Source organism: Haliotis rufescens, unplaced genomic scaffold (genome assembly GCF_023055435.1).
Source record: "Haliotis rufescens isolate VD_foot unplaced genomic scaffold, xgHalRufe1.0.p SCAF_16, whole genome shotgun sequence".
Classification (NCBI taxonomy): Eukaryota; Metazoa; Mollusca; class Gastropoda; order Lepetellida; family Haliotidae; genus Haliotis; species Haliotis rufescens.
This window is the reverse complement of record NW_025963846.1, coordinates 14,256,516-14,278,346: the sequence shown is the minus strand read 5'-3', so window position 1 is coordinate 14,278,346 and position 21,831 is coordinate 14,256,516. Positions and strand designations below refer to the sequence as shown.

General features: G+C 39.6%; 1 protein-coding gene across 3 annotated transcripts; it reads right to left on the bottom strand.

Moving 5' to 3' along the window:
• Nucleotides 1-1,455: 1,455 nt before the first annotated feature.
• LOC124136268 (paired box protein Pax-8-like) lies at nucleotides 1,456-18,557 on the bottom strand. Of its 3 annotated transcripts, none has more exons than XM_046502149.2 (5): nucleotides 18,461-18,557; nucleotides 10,876-10,931; nucleotides 7,910-8,130; nucleotides 6,673-7,117; nucleotides 1,456-2,450 (listed from the first exon to the last, which is right to left on the bottom strand). In XM_046502149.2, exons 2-5 carry the CDS (start codon nucleotides 10,886-10,888, stop codon nucleotides 2,032-2,034), a joined length of 1,098 nt encoding a protein of 365 aa, XP_046358105.2. In that variant the 5' UTR covers nucleotides 10,889-10,931; nucleotides 18,461-18,557; the 3' UTR covers nucleotides 1,456-2,031. The 3 variants fall into 3 exon arrangements, with proteins under 3 accessions (XP_046358105.2, XP_046358114.2, XP_046358098.2); XM_046502158.2 differs by lacking the exon at nucleotides 18,461-18,557 and adding an exon at nucleotides 16,611-16,679; XM_046502142.2 differs by lacking the exon at nucleotides 18,461-18,557 and adding an exon at nucleotides 11,038-11,219.
• Nucleotides 18,558-21,831: the final 3,274 nt, after the last annotated feature.

The following is a 21,831-nucleotide window of genomic DNA, read 5'->3' as shown; positions in this document are numbered from 1 at the left end:
GCTGGTACATCTGTACATGATGCCACATATACAACGAGAAGACGTCTTCACAGGGAATACCTTATAGAGGCGTCCCCCAAGGCATCGTCGTTTTCAATTCAACGCTACTTTGACCAATATTTCTGTGAGTGATTAGAGTTATTCGCAATACCTCAGGGGGCTTCACACGTGGTGAATCAAACCCAGGCCTTCGGTGTGACGAGCGAACGCTTTAACCACGAAGCTGTCCCACCGACCCAATATTTCGGTAGTGTCAGCTTCATGTTAGAGAGGAAATCCTAGGTGACACCGGTCGTTTAGTGTATACGTTACCACTTCGTAGAACACCAGGAGCATGGGTTAGTACTGACAGACCAATGATCAAAGGATTTGAACTCAAGAACTGCGGATCCTGACACCTGAGGAATCAAACTCGAACAGCCAGCGAGTCCGACTACCGTGTTTTCGGATTCAGTTCACACCAATATTCGACTCATTCTATAGGTGTAAACAATTGTAAATAAATGCGACAAAACACAGTTCCATAATCATAAGAAGTGCCTACTAATCGCAGAGTCCATTGCACGATCCTGATTATATAAGAACACTGACCACAAGCGCCTCGCAAACTGAAATTCATAACAAAAAATATATTCAGTTATATGAGGCCCGTGAAAATCCGGATCAGAATAGGTCTTCAGCAACCCATGTTTGTCGTAAGAGGCGACTAACGGGGTCAGGTGGTCAGGCTCGCTGACTTGGTTGATGCATGTCATTGTATCCCAATTGCGTGGATCGATGCTCATGATGTAAATCAGTGGATTGTCTGGTTCAGACTCGATTATTTACAGACCACCGTCATATAGCTGGAATATTGCTGAGTGCGGCGTTAAACAACAAACAAAGTTATATGTATATTGTTCTTGTAACTTCAACATGACAGGCTTGTGAGCTTATCACATCATAGATAATTACAACAGTTATTTAACATTTAACTTTGCCTGACATAATCGGATCCGATTGTAGAGAAATGATATAAACAAGAATTAACAAAGGTTTGTTGTGCACCCTGCTATTTCCGTCAAGTGAAAATGGTTACCAGGTGTACGTAAATATACAACGCCAGAGAATAACCAACTTCGATTATCCGACGAAACAGATCCAAATTGGCATAACAGGCAAAATAGTGAAGATTATATGAACGGATAAATGAAAGCCAGTTATGACACCAGGTGTTCGTTAAAAGAGTTAACATGTCCTTCCCTGCGGATAGCACCTGCCACTCAAACAATTTGCATTAAAAAAAAGGTGTTTGTTCCTGACGCCGTACAGCAATACTCCTGCCACGCGACGGCGGCGTGTAAACAAGAGATCGATGAACCAGAAAATCCGGTGACACTATGGCGTTTCAACTGATTGCGTTGAAACAAAATGTGATCCTTGATAGAGTCATAAGTAAAGACAAACAATATCAAATAATTCTTTAACATTTTATTTCGTAAGCTTCGACAGCAAAATACGAATCAAAATAAATTAGCAAAGTTTGCAAGGAATATTTACACTTCGAAGACCTGGTAACTACACACTTAAAGTATTAGATATGATTAATGCAAACCAGTGGGGGCACTTCATGTAAGTGTTTAAATAAATGCAAATGCAGTAGAGACGTGTGACAGAAATCAACAAACATATTTCCTTCTGGGAAACAGTTCCGTTCAATAAATACAAATTCAACACTAACAGTCCTTGTAGAAAGCAAACTCGGGAACTGCTGGGTGTGTCCATTTGGTAGATCTCTGCTGGCGATCTGGCACTATCACCGACCTTCACTTCGGCCTCTGTTGGTATGTTGACAACCACGTCACTTCCTGTTCACTAGCGTGACGATACCAAGTGGCATTTAGGTCGAAGGCGATCGAGCGGCGGTAACAGCGATGTTTGCTCCGTCGATGTTAGCCGTTTGCATGGGCTATCAATCACAAGTTGTCGCATACAGGATGCCAACTTGAACCGACGATCTGAGGTTTTTTTATATGTTCAAAGTGGGTGTTTTCATGATGCTGGCACGTGACTGAAACCAGGGCGCATGGGAGTCACGTGTAGTGGATACAGGCCTACTGAGGCGCCCGGATGTTGAGTTGGGTAGGGTGAAAAGCTGGAACGCATCAGTGGATACGGCAGCATTCGTGAGAAGCAAATCGGCGTACGTGCACACAGTCCGAATGAATTACTGAGCGAAGTCACACTGCATAAGTCCTCGGAAGTTTTCGATTTGCTCTCCGTCCGACTTGAGGTGCACTTTGCAGGCGTTGAATTGTCTCTCTCTCGCTTGCTCACCGTCGCTGTCTCGCTACTTTTAGTCCGGGAACTAGACACCGGTGTATTTTCTTCAGAATCCGATTCACACTTTTCCAACCGTCTTTTCTTTTCAGGTGTTTCGTCATCGTCCGATTCCTGTCGTTTGTCCTCAACTGAAGAGAAGAAAATGTAACTGTCAACATTTATAGTAGACAGTGCGAGTGCCTGTTGCGTAGGGGTCACCCGACTCGTGACATTTACAGCTGTTTTGAGCATCAATTGATGATAGGAGTGTGACACAAATGGGACAAAATATATAATTAAAGTTGCGTTAAGATCAATGCGAATCCCGCACTACATTCATTTATCGCTCTTTAAAAACGCGTAAAATGCCTAACAGTCATGAGTGTGATCATAACTTTTATTATGATAAAGGGATCATTGAATTTGGTTCTCGTCCTTACATTTACATAATGTATTTAGCTGGAATATTGCTGAGTGCGGCGATAAACAACAAACAAACATGTATTTATTTGTTGCCTTTCGTCTCATCATTGCACATCTAACCCTGAGTTAAGAGGACCATTTCCTGATCAAATTCTAGTGTACACTATTCTGCGTTTTTCTCATTTTGCTTTGCGTGCACTACGTGTACTTAAAATGATAAATAAACCTGTATAATTATCGCGGTGCAACATCACGTCTTCTGTCCAGTCTCACGCGAGCTTACATCCGGAGCGAGTGACGATAGCTTTGTGGCCACCTCTCGCCCAAGCATTTATTTACAAAACCTTGCAATCACAATAGCAATATGCTTCTCAGTTTGAATTATTTATAACCTTTACGATCAAATCATTTGGCTAAACATTTGGATCTTTTCACAGCGCTAATCTGCCCTGTGTTTGTGAGCTGTAGCACCTGCTGGTATGATTGCGGTGTCGTCTTCATCTCCCGGGGGCTCTTTTCAGCTCTCTAACTGACAACCACATTATTCTGACCTTAACCACCCCACGGCCCCAACTTTTTATTTCTTTGTAATTACTAGTTGTCCGCCATATGTGATGCTCTATCCACAACTACAAGCTATCAACATCGAGCTTTCTGTGAAGTTTTAGGCGGCTCATGTTTTTATTTTTTTGCTAGTCACATCATCTAAAATTTCAACAAGTAATTTTATGAATTTATATCTATTTTCTCTTGAGCCTCAATAATGATATTTGCGTTAATATAACCTGTTCTCTGTCATAGTTTATGTAGTGCCGGTTGACAGTTTTACACATTTTATGACATTTGTTTAAACATTTCATACATTTGTTCAGTATTGGTAAAAATAGTAAAATTAGAGACGTGTAGATGGGATGTAAACTATTAATGTTGTATTAAAATTATAACTTTACTTGTCTGTTTTGATAAGCAAACAGATACGTAATGATGTATTTGATTTTGAATGTTCTGAATTGCATGTTGATAACATAGGTATATTTAATTCATCTGGCTCTTCATCCCAACCACCTGAATACATATGGTATATAAACGTATATAACACACAAACTGAACTGTCAATGATATATGAATATATATAACGTCAACGCCAGATATTAACCGGTCTCGATTATCTGCCGAAACAAATTCCATTGTGCGTTAAAGGCAAAATAGCAGTGAAAATGTATGAATGGATCACTGAAAATTAATTATGACACCAGGCGTTCAAGAAATGTGTGAGCATGTCTCACACATTTGTATATTAAAGTATGTTGAAGTTATTTGCATATTATGTAGTAAATAATATCGAATGTTGGTATCAATCTAAACATCCCGAAATGGAATAACATGTATTTTCTGTGTTTACCTTTGTTAAAGAGGCGTTAAGTTTGGGATTTTATTGTCTCATATACAAATATAAACAACAAACTGGAATTCATGACTAAACATACTGTTATTATATATATTTGTCTAATGTTAATTTTCTACCATCAATGCTCTTGTTATAATAATAAATAAAACAAAATATGCTATTTCTTGTGAAAGTAGCACCCATCTGCTTCTTATATTCTACTGTGATTGTTTTCATTTTTTTCTAATTAGACACTAAAATCTAATGAGATTGCGTCACAAACTATCATAAATTGCGTTTGCCTGACTTGATCACGGCAGCAGTGTCTAGGCATGGTGCTGTGCACAATGAACCGTGATCCCTTTCGTTTCTTTTCTTGCGCATATGAAGTATTTTATTTCATTTTTTACCATAGAATGTGTGTGAATAATAAACGAAATTACTATTTCAATTTTGAAATTTCTTTTGGGGTCATTTTCTCCTTATGGATTCTTTATAAATTTCTTGAATTTATTTGACATGCCACAAACCCCTTTAATTCAAGAAACGTATGAACAATCGATGTCGCTAATTAAGATTGCTACAGGTTCACTAATTAGTTGTTTTAATTCAATCACGAACCCAGGGTATTTGAATGAAACAAGCCATTCAGGTCCGACCTCTACAAATCATTTGTGACCAGTCAATAGAGGGGGTGTTAGCCATTGAGGGGAATTCATCACGGCTGAATATCAGTATAAAGATTCCTTCATTAATTGGCTAATTAATCCCAGATTTACCCAGCGCTGTTACAGCTCAACAGGGCAATATTAGGGGTTCGTCAGAGCATGTCACAAAGCTTTAAATATTCATAAGCAATTTGATAAAAATCAGGTAAAAATACCCTATTGTTTTCTAGTCATTGAGAAAAGACCGTTTTCAGGTGCGATATAGATTAATTTTAGGCGAAGGGGAGGGTGGACTTTAAAAAAGTCATGGTTTTACCATCTGCTTGTATCAATAACAACTTAAAGCTTTTTCGACATTTCTAAAGAACGTTTGTTTACGATCGCTCTGACAAAAAGAAGCGGGTGATAGGTCGTGTGTGAGACAAGGGTTGGATTTATGATCTGGCTATATTCAGGACGAACTGCCCGGTGGTATAATGTTTAACACTGACGGGCATCAGTACAATGACAGCCAACAAGTATCCATTGAAAACTGTTTCTCGGTGTTCGCCAAAGGAACATGTACTGTTATGATTTATTCATATTTGGAAACAATTCCTTCCCGGGCTGAATTAGGGTGGTGGAGGGCGGCTTTCTTCTTCCGTCTCTTTCTTTAATATATTTCTCTTTTGAGGGGAACAACATGTTTTTTGGCGTCTTGTAAGATCTTTAGGATCCCCTGCATCCTAATTCGACAATATGGTCAACAATCTGCTAACCCCAGCACGTAAGTCTGGAGAGGCTCTACCCGCTACTTCTCCCATATGCCGCGGCTTCGTTCGCTAGGATTTCACTTAAAGCAATGAGGCGTTTTATTTCAATTAAGGCGTATGCTTCGTGTCAAACTAATAAGTAAATTAGCCTTAAGTCTATTAATTTCTAATAATGTAATGAAATACTAGCTTGATGGATCGGGACCGTTTTGATTGATCACTTAGTTTTGTCGTAGAAATGATTTGATGTTATCGCCCTTTCGTTTAAAGAGTCTTTTGTGTGTAGCTTTTCACTTTTTAGCGCACGCCGTTTGCATATTTACGTGGGAGCTATGTGCAAATACAATAAACGTGCTCTTCTAGGGTCACCATCACGCTGCTTCTTTACCGTACAATATACCCAGTTGACTTTTTTGTACTTTTCATAAAATAGAAAAAACGGACACTTTTGCCGGTATCTGCCATAAGGTGCAGATTTCTTCGTTTAAAGGAGTTTAAAATTAATAAGGGGCTGTTATAAAAACATTGATGCTCTTACTGTAACATTATCAAAAGTAGCTATAATGCAAATTTAATTACTATGTCATAAGGTGTGCCTTGAGACCATTAGGAACAACCTGAAAAAAGCTGTCTTTGAATATTTTTAAGTTTCATTTTCTAAATATTTATTAACCTATTTTAAAAATGATATGGAGAAAGGTTTTGAAATTATTATTTTATATTATCCCCGAGAAGATAATATACCCCCTGTACTTTAGCTGAACAGACTTTCGAAAGTATCCAGCATTTTATCACCTGGGGTAGGCCGGGAAAATAATCCATCTTGATAAAAACATTGTATTTTAGAACAAATAAGGTGCCCTATCAAAGAAAGATCCTTGATTTATTATGAATTCACTATTATATTCAGGCGCTCCTGGTCGGCATTAAGAACAATTTTCAGAAAAGAAATTAACCCTGTAATTTTATGTGGTGTTCCTGACGTACAATTGTTGCTTAGCACTTACATTGAAATCGATTGTTACTTTCGTCACATTTTTTTTCAGCTAGAGTTAAAATCAGCGTAATATTCCTATTAAGACTATAATTATATTTTTGTCAGGTTTTGGTTTGTTGAGATGATCGAAATTACTCTACTAACCTTTAACCTTGTCTTCCGCTTTCCTTTTGATTCCCAACGCTCTCTCGATGTCTCTTTCTTTCTCTCTCTCCTTCTCTTCATCCCTCTCCCCCAGCTTGCCAGCTGCCTCACCCCCCAGAGGCTGGACCAGGCGAGGGTAGGAGAGCCCGGGTATGGGTAGGGGGTACCACGCCCCGGGGTAGGACGGCATGGACACATAGGGCATGGGGGCGGGGGAGCAGGCTGGGGAAAACCTGGTGGCCAGGTCCATGGCGAAGGGAGACTGGTCGGAGGCACAGGCGTTGGCGTTGCGGAGTATTCTGTTGATGGAGCTGACGCTGGGTATGGTGGTGTCGTCACAGACTCTCTGTGCCAGCAGCTGGTCGCGGATCTCCCAGGCGAAGATGGAAGGGTTCTGCTGTTTTAGCTCCAGGATCTTCCTCACCACCAGAGGTGTGGCCACTTGCTGTGGAGGGACAGGGGCAATTAATATACATCACAGGTTGACTTTGCGTGTCGTTTAACGTCAAACTCAGCTATATTATATATGACATCAGTCTGTAAATAATCGAATCGACAATCAAAATATTGACATTATGAGCATCGAACTACGCAATTTGGATACGATGTCATGCATCAACCAGTTCAGCGAGCCTGACCATCCGATCCCGTTAGTCGCCTTTTAGGACCAGCATGGGTTGCTGAAGATCCATGGATAGGTATGTCCACTGGTTGTAATACATTATGAATGTAGAAAACATATATGACAGTATCTGAACGGATAATGTTTTCAAGGATAGAATGGATGGAGTCGCTAAATGACTTGAGACGTCAATGAGAAATTAATTAACTCCTGTCTTTGAACACACAATGCCATTTAGAAAGTGGCCAAATGTAACAAATGTTATGTTTGGGATAACATTTTCTTAGTGAAGTACAAATTCTAGTACTTTTCGGGTTGGGCCCCATCCGGGATTCGAACCCACACTCTTAGAACGACTATATTTAAACATGTTCAGTGTATCGTTTCCAACAGTAGAAATGTGACGATACGATTAGAAATACAGTAAACTACGTTTATAACAAACACGCTTATAACGAACTGACGGATAGAACGAACTTATTTTTAGTCCCGACCATTTGTTGTATATAGGCTGTATGTATGCTTATAACGAACTACGGTTATTACGAACTAAAATTAGTGGTCCCCTCCAGTTCGTTATAACCGTAGTCTACTGTAGATTAAAGTTACCCTCACCTTTGGCTTGCTACCTCCAATAGAGCCGGGCTTGATGGAACCCGTCTCGTAGTATCTGGTGAGGATCTTGCTGACACACCCATGGGACACAAGAAGCTGGCGAGATATGTCGCATGGCCTAACGCCCATCTGAGCTAGTTCCACGATGCGTCGTCGTACATGGTCAGGAAGTGGACGGCCGTTCACGAAGACCCCTCCCAGTTGATTAACCCCTGTCTGGCCTGAAGGGTAAACATTAAATAGGTAATTAAATGAAGAACATAGGTAATTCATGCAGTACATGTGCATTAAAAGTTCAAAATGTATATTCCATCAAAATGACATTGTTTAATATAGATTCAACAGTATTCACTAGGTGTTCCTCTAGCGAAACATTGAAGATGGTCGATAGTGTAAAGCATAAAACGTCAAACAGCTCCCGTCACACTGCCCCCACATTTGTAAGCAACATGATAGCTGGCATCCACTTGAATACCTGTGTGCAACATCACAACGATGTGCTGAAGGTTCCGTGTGAGAAAAATGATTAGTTTTCTTTGGACACACGGTTCCCACCTGACACAACCATCGCCATCGATCAAAGAGAGTGGTATTTTCATCTGGTAGTTTCACTGATTATAAAACATCCTAGATCTGTCAAGACTAGCGAATGCGTTTTTTGAAAAAAACCGTATTTGAATCTCACCCCAAACGTGGATGTTTTGTGGGCCTCAACTACTTAAGAAGACATTTTATGCTGTTCTGAAAGGAGCAGCATCGCCCACACTAATAATAAAAATATTTTACCCTGACCTTAAATAATATATGTCGATTACGTATGACTGCCTAGGTAAATGAAGCCGTAAATAGCCGTACATTCGACATAGGGAACAAGCTTTTGAAGCTCCGGACTTTCTATGGAAAGGTATTTTATAGAATCGTATTCAACAAACTCACAGCTTGAAACCGGTGGTATTGAATGAGCAACGGCGGAGGATGTCTTAATGAAGCGAGAGATGTAAGACCTACTATGAGTGTCGTTTTACGCCCATAAACACGCGGCACTCAATAGGTCTCCATCTTCCCTTATACCCGCCTGTCGTTTGTCCGCGACACAATCATATGTCTTTTAATTTCTCAGACTTACACTTCGACGAGTACGTTTTAATAACCATACCCGCCTTCCTGGACATATACAATAAGCTCGAATGTTACTGCGGGTGTGCTTGGTGTAATTGTTGGGAGCAGACCAATTGAGAAATTTTCTGCATTTGCTGGTTAAAATACCATCTAGTATTATAGCAACTATGGGTGTGATTTTTACTCTGATCAAAGGTGTGCGTGAATAACGCAGTGTTAACCCCTCTTACTTCGCGATGGCCAATTCAGGAGAACACAGTGCGCCGGTACATTAGCCATGATGGCGTTCGTCTCTGCGCCGGGATAATGAGGAAGCGCATTGTTCGGTTTTGTTTGGTGTGTCTGTGTGAATTCTGTTGTTCGGTGCTGCATTGTACAGTACAAATGCTATATAAGAAGCTACCTACTCAAGTGACAGATGGACGGGGGAATCTCGCATAGTTAAGTCATCGTTCAATGTGTAGCTGATAAAATCTCGTAATTTCCTTTGCAGCGAGAGCGACGTGCTGTTTTATGATGGGAATAGTTAAAGACATGTTGTAACGTGTAGAAGTTTCAGTTTGTTTACAGAACGATTATGTATAAAATAGTGGGCGAATGAGTGTTTAAGTCGCATGTAAAGAAGTATCTCAATTGTTTCAGCGTTGACGCCAAGAAACGACGTCACATAGTGTACTCGTATAGGGAGTTGAACACGGATATTCGGCGTGACGAGCGACCAATTAACACGAAGGTTACATTGGCGCCTCTGAGTAACGTGGAAATGGTAATCAGTGGGATATTCAAATAATTATGATGACATGACAATTATTTCGACAATCTCACTTTTTGACACAATCGTGATGATACATGGTACTGTGACAAGAATATGGAAACAGATGGAAAAAGAGAATCGAAGCGACACATAATGCGACTGACATGTAGTTCTACTGTTATGATAAGATGTACATGAACGCATGTATCTGATGACATTGGAAGAATCTCGCAATATGAAGACTGTTTTACATGAAAAGATCGTGTGATATGGCGATTTGCATCTCCAAGTAATGTTACAAAATCTGCTGGCAGTGGAACATGAAACAATAGAACGTGTGATAAATCGGAAAAAGAAAACTAGTTACAAATCCAAAACGTAAACGCTGGAGAACAAGCAGTCAAATATCCACCGAAAAGGCAAAATAGTGATGACAATTACATGAATGATTCACTATGAAGCATTGTAATCATACATTTTCAATCAATTATTGTAACAAACGTGAAACAGTAGTGTCAAATATTTGATGTCAAGGTGAAATGTAACGATTAAAACTTGACTTCACCAAATACGACAAATGTGAGGAAAAGTGACTTGCATATATCACTGTTTTAAAATAGTGTCTCATAAGCCTAGCTAGGCTGGATGGTATGATAAATTAAATATGATGTATTGTTATTGTTTCATGCCATGTGACACTTTAATAAACTATGTCTATGTCTATCACCCTTTCCGTCTGACCTAATCACAAGTTAAGCCTAGCTTTTTATACCACCAAAAGAGTCAAATGTATTTGTGTCCAAGTTTGAGGTATAAAACAGACTCAATTCACACCGTGGACAACAGGTTACTAAATGCAAAATATACTACCCAACTTTTGATAGGGGTATGTCAGATACAGTTAAATAGACTTGACATATTACGAGAAACAATTTTGTCTACCGTGGAAATATACAAAATATCCCTATCAAAAGTTGATATCTCTCTCTCTCTCGTAACTCCCACATGTTAATATAGGCTTAGGTAGCGCTAAGGCTGTCTTGTACAACGGCACCCAGATTATTGTCAACAAGGTTAAGGAACCAAACTTCACCTGTATGGGGCATGGTTCCTGGCGACTCCACAGTTGTAGGATTTACGTCTCTTCACCTGAAAACAAAAACAAGGGGAATTAAGTAAAATAATCATGCGCAAATCAGACTCTAAACGGTTAAAGCAGGCCCTTTGGTCCATACATAGCTGCTGCTGTACTTGCCTCAACGACTCTAAGGGTCTAGTTCACAGCGTTAGGAGCTATAGGTGCATTCCCGAGCTATTAAAACGGGTGGATTTAACGCGCAGCGAGGCGGCTCCAAGTACCACTCTGATCCCCCACATCCTTGTGAGGTTGTACGATGTTGATGGGAAATATGTACATGTAGATAGACCGATAGCACTTAGACATGGGGCACATGACTAGGTTAAGTTCAAACTCGGAGCGAATATAAATACCTTATCAGATATCGTTACTCACACATGCACGGGTAGCCGCGTTACAAACAAGCGCTTTCTATACGCTGTTGCATATAAATGCGAGTTTTAGTTGACGATAATGTCTTTGGTAAACGGGTGCATTTTTTAGGAGTTTACTCAGTGCAAGTTTTATATTTCGTCACATATAGTGTTATTCTGCACGCTACAGTAGTGAAGGTATTGTTGTGGAGATCACTGTCTGCCCAGTACTTCGTGCATTGTCATGTTTATGTATGTGAGCTGAGGTAAATATACTCCAGCATAATCGCCTACACTGTTTGGGTATATGAATCACCGGCTACCCGATACGCACACGGAGCTTGGGTATATGATAATGATAAACATATGATAATCACAGAAACAGGTTTTTTTTAACCAAAATACACACGAATATCTTATGATAGTATATGTTCTTAGAGAAGATATCAACGGTGGTGTGGTTTGATCAGCATTAGAGGCAACGGTGATGTGATTTGATCAATAATCAAATACAAAACTGGTATCCTTTTCGTGTAAAGGTTTAAGCAAACACATCATTATAATAATTGGAAACTTGTTTCGGGTATGTTTTCCCATGCACAAAGCATGGATGGATAGTTTGAAGTAATTTATCACAACCGTTTTAAATCCCGTTATTAAATTGATCAAATAAAATTAACAAATTTTATACAAGATTATAGTCACTTGTATCAAAGTCTACGTTGTATATATCTGGTGACATTATATCAATCTCCAAATAGCTTTAACTATAATGAAGATATGTCGTCAGTAAATATCAAAGTATTAAAGTCCTTAGCTGCATATATATGTCATGTAATAAATTTAAGAGATGATGACCAAGCTGGAATAATGCTGAGTGTGGCGTACAACAACAAACAACTAATAAACAAACAAGCAAACGTAAGAAATGATATAACAACCGATATAAACAAATAAAATAATACATCTACCCTCCACACAAGTGCTCTGTAGGCATGTGGCCTGACAGTATTTCTGCCGTAAAGACTTGGTTATGGTGTGCGCGCGTCTTTCACTTCAAACATCTACGGAAACGTGACGAAACTCGAAACAAAGAGTGAGTGGTTTAACGCGGCTTTTTAGCAATATTCCAGCAACATCACGACAGGGGTCACCAGAAATGGGCTTCACAAGTTGTACCCATGTCGGGAATCGAACCCAGGTCTTCGGCGGGACGAGCGAACGCTTTAACCGCTACCTGACCACCCCTTCGATACAAAGAAGCAAGCCCCAAAACAAACCTCCGTTACCAAACCACACCTTGACTTAATAGTACTTCGGTAAAAACAGCTACGATAATGTGATACCTATTTGCCTATACTGCCATTATTACCTTAAAGCATCATGGTCTGCAGAAACATATCAATGTATTACCAGTGAAAACATTTGTTATTACATGGTTATTACAAATCTACGGAAACTGTAAATATAAAGACACTGGAAGAAATACACATATTCTGTTTCACAGCTGATGCAGATAATCGAACAAAATAATCAATATAGTCGCATGTGAAATTATTCAATTATGTACATGTTATCAACATTTACGGAATCCTTTTAGAGCGATCTGCTTATTTATTTTGTTCAAATTTCAAGATACCAAGTTGACATTTCAAGATGATATATAGAAATTTTAAGATACCCAAAAAGCAAGTGGCTTTTAAAGGCTTCCGCAAACTTTAGACAGACATATATGAAATATGAAATCTAAGAGATGAGTGAATCGTGTTTACCTCTTAAAAATCGTGTTACCTCTTACAATCAGCGTGACATCTATCAGCGAAGAGGTGGGGAGGAGACACTGATGCAAGATGTTCCCGATGCTACTTACAGGGGATTAAGACAGGGTGTTATCTACTTAGCACAGGAACAAGAAGGCGATCCTCCGCTCCGGAGCGAACGATTAAGGACACAGATTGACTACACGTGCCAAGAAATGACCAAGGCCAGAGGCGATCGTGTATTTCCTTTTGTCCGTGGTGTATGGGACATTCCGAAATTGACACCCTTCTCAAAAGCCTCTCATCGACTCATCACCTTTTTCTGCCGCGGTCAGATCAGAGGGTTCGTTGAAGCAATTACTAGTATTGCAGTAAAATGTTACGTGGATAAGCCGCAAAAGGAACATGTTTCCTTTGTCAAGTCGTTAGTTCGGACTCTTCTGTGGTGAGAATGAAGGATTAGGTCTAAGGAAAAACTTAAGCCTGATGAAATAATCTGTTTGAGAATAAACACGTTTGAGTGAATTATATGTCGCTTCACCGATCACACGGTGTAAATTCGACGAGAGCGTTTGTTTTTGCACGATGAAAGATTACAGTTCGATTGAAACCCCTTTAGAAGCTGCGACACATGCTACCATCTCTCTCTCCTGTTACCACTACACCGAGAATCATTGTAAAGGTTTAAAACAAAATAGAAACCATTTACCTTGAACCAGAAACGACAAATGATTAACTACCTGTTAACAGGCTGTTAAACTTCAACATTAAACAATATTTAAATACAACAACAATGCTCCGAACGTTTTGGCAACAGTTTGTTGACACGAGTTTACCGGAACGTACCACATCAAAGGTGCATATAATGATCAAACTTTCATCAACAACGGCTGTTAGACGTTAACTGATTCAAATTGAGTACTGCAGGTGCAGGATGTGTGTCGTGTAAAACAGAACCGAAGACAATTGTTAACATAACGCAATCTGACCTCAACATTCACTTCATCTACAACCGGCACGTGATCTACATGTATTTTTATAATTTAAAGATAAATTTAGTTACGACAGAATAATTAATAAAAAGAGACTTGGGTTTACTTTCTTAATGTCATTTAACATCAGCAGCATGTAAACCATACGGAAATTATTATAAAATTTGGGGAATTTCATTATATAATTATAGTTTCTGTGTTATTGATGTTCGTATTCACAAGGAAAAGCTGTTGTCCTCTATAAAACAACATGGCATCGGGCCGAGCATAAAGAAAGAACGGGTTTAAATTGGATATGTTTCAAAATATGTTTTGCTTGATGTAAGTGCTTTATTGATTAAGAGGCAACGTTGACAATGTTCAGGTTTCTCACGACCAGTGATAATAAGCAAAGTATTTGAACGTTTAATTTTCGAGAAGGTAAATTTCAACTGTGTCTTACGAAAATATCGTCATCTAAATATAATTATACATTTAGAACATTCAATATTCTGCAACGTCTGAAGCGTTATTCGTCATCACTATAAGATTTTAAGAAAAAAAATACACGAACGGCTACACATGTATGTTGGTGCCCAAAAAAGAGACATATGGGGTTGGCCGGGCATCAACTATAACTTGTGAACCCACCCTTTCTAGTATACAGCCCTGTGTGACGAATCAGTACCACCCCAGTTTCTGGTGGGATGACCAGGAAACATTTGAACTGCTGCAGGAGACGCAACCCGCCGAGTCCCAATACCCGGCGGCGCTCTTACGGGTGTAAGAAACGTTATATGTCATTGTTGTACAACAATAAGGACAATTTCAGATCCGATAATTTGTCTTATTAGAGCAGACTTGTGCGTCCTTTTGTCGGCTTGACGTCCGAGAAGATAGACACCACCGGACAAAGACCGATCACGAGGGAGGCTCCCGAAACAGTTAAGTCATAAAAGGATATAAAAGTTACTTTGGGACAATGGTTTCCCTCCTTAATGACACAATGTATCTTCGCCTGACAGCAATATATACAATCCGGTGCATCTTAAGGAGGGAATCATAGGATTACTAAACCAAAATAAGAGCAAGTTTAATACTTAATCATCTTCAATTAACGCCAGTTTAGGGGGAACAGATTGCTGCAAACCTGTGTTCCCTAACACTCTGAAACAAATCGATGGAACTGCTGTGAGACTCATAGACGACCAAGCGAGGTGTTAGCCAGCTAAGGGGGTGTCGTGCTCGCGTCTTCCAGCGGGACGTTGGGCAGAATATGGCTTAATAACCACGTCTGAACGAATTCTGAACCATTTTTTCTTTGATTTCTTTAGAATAATCAAACCTCGCTGGGTAAAAATAATTACAGATATAACGGTTGATAAACCCATGTTGTTTTACCACTGTGCTGACGGAATCCCACCAAGCGGGTTGAAATACTGATTATACAACGAGGTGAACCATTTCAATACTTGCAGTCTTGAGAAAAGTTGTGAGATTTTCGGAAGCGATTATTTCACAGCTTGAAATTTTAATGACACCCAAGGTGTCATTAAACAATATGGTATTTGTTCCCTCACGAACTGTGTGTGTCGGATACAGCGATTTCAATTTTACAACTATTTAATAGCTAATTTCAAACAGATTTGAACCAAGATAGTTTTGTCAGCAATACCATCCAATTCCAGTGCCGCAACATGTAGGCTTGCGGGACAAGTACTCACTGAAAAACAATCAGTTCTGTAAGACCAGAGTGTACATTATTGGAACAGTTTTCGATAAATTGTGGCGCGATCACCGGTTGTAAAAATAAAACAAATGTGTGTGGGGGGTATACAATATGTTCCATAAAGGCAAGAAATAGTAAAACAGTATCCGTCGAATAATCTAATCTGACATACTGAAGGGAGTCACGAGAACGGATGAAATCTGAACATTCTGAATTTAAACATGCATGGTGTAATTTGTTTAGGGCATGTAAGGCAATATGGTATTAACAATCATTTTGTCTGGGACTGTGCGCATGCGCGACGATTATTTAGTTTTAAGGAAAATTAAAGAACCATCATTTGCGGGAACAGTTGTAAAAACTTTCTAAACAAAGTAAATTTAAAGTTAGAATGAAATTAGTTACAAAGATTATTTTAACAGCGATAAAACAACGTTATCGGCATATATTTATATATGTCGGGGTACCAATACAACTGTGCCGGTTTGTTAAAAATAAAAATAAATGTTTTTACCGCCGATACCGTTTGTGATAGGATCGGCTAAAATCAACGCAAGCCTGTTTGTTTTAAACGCAATATTTTAAGTAAATTATCGTATACCTTAGTTTGGAGGAGATTCGGGATTATAGAGAACAACAATGCGTTCTGTGATTATCACTGTGTTGTGCGAGGATGAAAAACGGAATGTTCCAATATGTTGAATTGTTCAGCTGGATTTGATAAAACTCTCATCCTTTTTATCCAACAATCAAAAGAAAACCAATTCAAAAACATTACAATAATGATCTTAAATTTGGCAATGTACTCTGTAGAATTATACTATAAAATGCAGTATCACATTCTAGTATTAGAAAGCAGTGAAAATATTTAAATAACCTTGCTCTGTCAGTTGAACGACGGACAGCAGAGTTGGGAAGCGGAACAGGCAGACATGCGACTTCTGTGGTACCGTGTCGAACTGTTTCTGGTTAGAATCCTAGGCCCATCCCTTATATACCCCCAATAACCACGTGCACTGGGAACACACAGATAAACAAACCACCACAAATCAAGGCCGACTTCCTCCAATGTTAAAATATTGAACCTAAATCTTTACCACTGATTAAACAATTTATCTGTTATCATCCCCGATTAACAAGTCCTATTCAGAGGAATGATGTTTAATCTCTTCGCGAAAATGCATGTCGTGCGTCTGTTATAGAAAGTACTTTGCCACGCCGTACGTCCTCGGAGAGAGCTTTTGTTAGACGCTGATTAGCGGTGCGCCATCTGCAATTGTTTAATTGAGCAGTGAAGGTAATTTCAGCTTTGTACTAATGTTTTAGCAGGTTAAGTGTTTAATTGTACCGTAACAGCCCTCCTCTTTACGGCATTAGCGAACCTCGGGCAGAACGATGAGCAGTCGAGGAAACTCGGTGTTCGTTGTTTGCGGTCACAGATGGATGCTTGGGACGGAGCTTGTGTTGAAAAATGGATAGGAGTTTATCATCTGGTCTCGTTACGCTCAATGCTATCGTCGCATTATGTTGTTAGGATTTGGCAGATAATATAGACATTCCTGAAGATCATGTGGTTTATATTCTTATAGCATTTTTTTCACCAGTTTCGCCATCTTCAGCGTGACTATGTAAAAAGACTCAACACACATATATATATATATGTACTAAATATACCTGTTCATTTATATCTATGTAAATGCTTTTAAATATGACATTGATAACATGGTTTTTAAGTCCATAACTAGTTCTCATCGCAATATTGCTTAAGCAATCCCGGAGCGATGATGAATTGTAACTCACTCACTTAATTTAAATACATATATAGAAAATATATAAATTCGTACTAGAGCAAAACAGTTGAAATTGTACATTTATAAACTAGGGGGGGGGGGGGGGGGGGGGGGGTGAAAGTGCGGACTATCATCATTCATACATGTTGTTGACGTAGAAGTTAGATGTGTGAAGACAATCCACCAAATCAGTTTACTCCCAAGACAGCAATATTGACAGCGACAAGAATAAATAACACCAGTATCCTTCATATAACACAGGGCAGATATTTTGTCCTGTATGTACACGCACACTGGGGCAACTCTACATACTCATCTTAAACCCGTTCATCACTTGCGTTCGTATACACGTTCTTTTTTTAAATGTGAAAACAAAGTTATATGAAATATTCTGTGAATTTCTAAATGTACGTTAACTATCGTTTAGAAGAGAATAAATATATAACACTGTCATTGTGTCCTTTTATATGTTTATTATGGGGATGTAATTATTAAGAACCTACAGAAAAAAAAAGAATTTATGTTTTTTTGTTTAAAAAATAATGATATTGTGATATGGAAAGGTGTTAAAAATAAAGTGTTATTTTAGAAAGCTAATATTAGCAACAATTAAAACATTCTATACAGTGAGTATTGTCGCCAGGGTGAAAGATATTGGATTACTATTTTATTTAACAGCACGGTGTTTCCATGTCAGGTGTAATAATTACTTCGTGGGAATACATTGTAAGTAATATTTTGGATAAAACAGGTGAAACATATATAATATTATAATCACTTCGAATTCTCAAATGAAAAACTTTAAAAAGTGAAAAGTTGTTTTTAACTGTAAGGTTCGGAAACTATTTTAAGACATAGTCAACTGATTCCAAACACTTCAGACAGTAGTGATGTACATGTGAGATGATACACAAATCATATAGTAAAGATAACTTACCTGTAATATTGGAGCAGCGAGTGTCAGTCGAGCTAGTCGCGAATGGTTGTCACGGTTGAAACTGACAGGGTATCTTGGATGCGCGTGGCCGTCACACTTACCAACCGTCAGTGCGCACGCTCACGCCCGCCAGCCAATCGAATCACAGTCTTTGTATCGCCACGGAAATTGCCCGGACTTCCGTAGACAGATTAAGCACTTACGCTTCTCGTAGTATGTTCATGAATTTTTAAAAGAAAGTTGATGAAGATTTCAAAAACACCCTGCGTTTGTATGAGCGAAGATAGACCGCCAAGTCGTGTTGTCGCAGCAAGATGGAGTCAATTTGCGAGCGGCACGAAAACCGCTTCGACTTTAAACGTTCGGTACAAATTACCAGCGTCGTAATTCTAAAGGAGGGAAGAACGACTGTTGCCTTCGTCCTTGTTTTCGATAGAATGTTTTGTCCTCTCATGCGGAAATGAATTTCAACGAACTAGAAGATGAAGCGGAGAGAGGGAGGGTGTATTCAATGGGGCTATGAATTAAACAAACCACGACGGTTCCTTGGCTCTCAACTACACACGGTTATGGCACAGACGTCTATATGCGAGCGTCGCTCGTGCGTGATAAACTCCTTATTTTCAGAGATCTAGTTTAGTATTTTTCGACAAAATTCTTAATTTATCGTGATTGACGTGGTATTAAGGCCCGCCTTCCACATGTAACTCTGTGAGACTGTGGCCAAATGAATAGCGAACAGGGCGAACAAAATGGCCAGCCGTTTGGCACTATCAGGGAAAGGAAATGAGCTGTATTGTCTATTTTCTATCTAGGAAATACGGAGTTAGGGGATTTTCAACGCTTTTATGTGGATCTTTCAAGCTAGGGCGACAAGACATGTCTGAGGCGTCGGTCGAGAGAACAGAGCGAGGATGAGAAATTTCCTGTTCGTTTCATTCGCTTTATGTGCATCACGTTAAAGTACGAGACCCAGGGCTGTCCCTCTTTCATCGGGATAATATCAAAGTCACAGATTTACGGGGTATGTCACTGCCGAGTTGGAATAAATATAGTTGATCTTTAATGATGATCACTGCTTAACCCGCCCGCAGAAATAGGCCCCGACACCATATTAATAACAGGGATGTTTTATTCGGATAAATAATGAATTCCACAATTAATCAAAAATGGTGACTTGAGATGTGTTCAGGTCTATAGAGTAATGATGACGGAATGGCTGTTGTGTTTTGCAGGGACTGTTTGGAGAAAAACGAACACTTAAATTGACAATACAGATGGCAAGCTGTTAATTATGTCAGTTTCAGGGTGGATTCGGGGTGGGAGGTGGGATGGATGCATGTGGTTCCCTGGAGGGTACGGATTGGTTGGGATGGATATTATCTTAATATGGTGAATTTATGTATCCGGTTGTATTTGCTTTCAATACATAATTAAGATTTGCACAGAGCTTCGGGTTTCTTTTTTGACAACTTCATATGTCACCTTAACATAGTATGGGATGGGGTGAGTGTGGTCCTAGTAATGGTGTGCAGGACAGTGCCCTGCCGGGCGAAAGAAAGTTTACACTTAAAAAGTGGATTTGAACAAAACATTTCAAACTCTATCAAACGTTACTTTAGGCCCCAAAACACAACTATTATAACAGTATCAAACCTATCACCATCGAATAAATATATCCTGTTTGTTTCCTTTTTAGGCACCTTCAGACATGGGTGTATTCATTCTCTTGCTCAGCAGTTTATATACAGTGGTGAAATGAACAAGGGCGATATAAACATCTTGTTACAGTGTTAACGTGCCGTATTCAGCACAAGCAGGGCTGTTACAATCCATACATGTACCAATCAAGCCATAAGTAGCTGGGATGCAATAACTGGCAGATATATAGGACCCCTACTAATCTGGACAATACATACATATAACTGTTCGGATTAACAAGTGTATGGAATTTCTGAAACGTTACGGAAGTCTCCGTGATTGGCATAAGCGACAACGTCACACAGACATCGTGTCTTTAAGCTAATCTCAAAAACTCGTGTTTTCCACCATTTTGTAACGAGTAACACAGCGTCTTGCGCTGTTTAATCACAATATGTTGTCACTTTAAGGGAGACATGTGTGGGTCAGTTGAAATGCCTTGCTGCATTATATTTATTTCTAATCCATATCAAGAGTCTGGCGAACGCTCAAGCGAAGGTCTGTTGTTCAGCCCACTGAACACCTATTACGGGTAACATCTTTTAAACATCAACCCCTTTCAACCGTCTAAGAGGCTCTTGTCCATGGCTCAGAGACACACATAAAAGATATTTCTTTAAAAAATCCTAAAATAAATATGAAACCCCTACAGATGCATGGATGATCTCTGATTGCGCTGGATGGGTCCGCCTTTCATCTGACGAGCCTTTAGATTGAAGTTACACGGCTTTTAGATACCCTTCGTCACGGACCGCGTCCCAACGGCCATATGTCTAGCGTATCTCCCCATCTCACAAAGGCGCCTTGATAAGCATCTTCACTTGTCACGATAAACAACGAGCAGGGGTGGGATCCTGTGGTAAAGAATAGACACAGCGGTGTACATATTTAGCCGCTATTGCTTGTCTCGTCAAATTCTAGGTGTCAGGGTTTAGGGTAATTGTTAAGTATATTTTACACGACAGATACGAAGAAAGATCCGGTAGCTTAGCTATATAGCACCGGCGACCTCGGACTGCGCTGCCGTTTAAGAGATTATGTACATACTCTGTGGATATATTAAAGCTGTATCTTCAATATTTCAGCGGCGAGGTAAAATAATACGGGATTTAGACATATCAATTGTCCAAATCATAATCGATGATGCAAAAATGACGTCAAGGTTTCCAGTAATGAACAGGGGCGCGGGGCGCCCACTCGTCTAAGGCGCCGCGATTCGCTGTGCAGAGTTGTGTCCCTCGGTCACGCCAGACACCTACGATCGTGGGTTCGAATCCCGCTTCGCCCCGATTATTTTTCTCAGGTTTGTCAGCACCATACCCGTACTCGTGTGTTTCACTAAGGTGGTAAACGTCTTAGACATGAACCAACTTTTGCTTTCCTCCCACATTTAGCCGACACTGTTAAAAGCTGCGCTAATCCCAACTCACACACTCACTCCAATAATCAACAAAGTGTTTTAAGTGCTATAACGCAAGATATTGGCGGCGAAGTGTCGGCATTTCGTCTTGCACATGGATGGTGGATTTGTATTATCCAGGGTACTTTTCCGCATTTCCATTCTCATGAACTAATGAACTATATTCAGAGTGAGTGATAAACGTTGTTTAACGCCGTGGTAAGTAATATAAGAGTTCGTTTCTTGTTTAACGGCACTCTCAGCAATATTC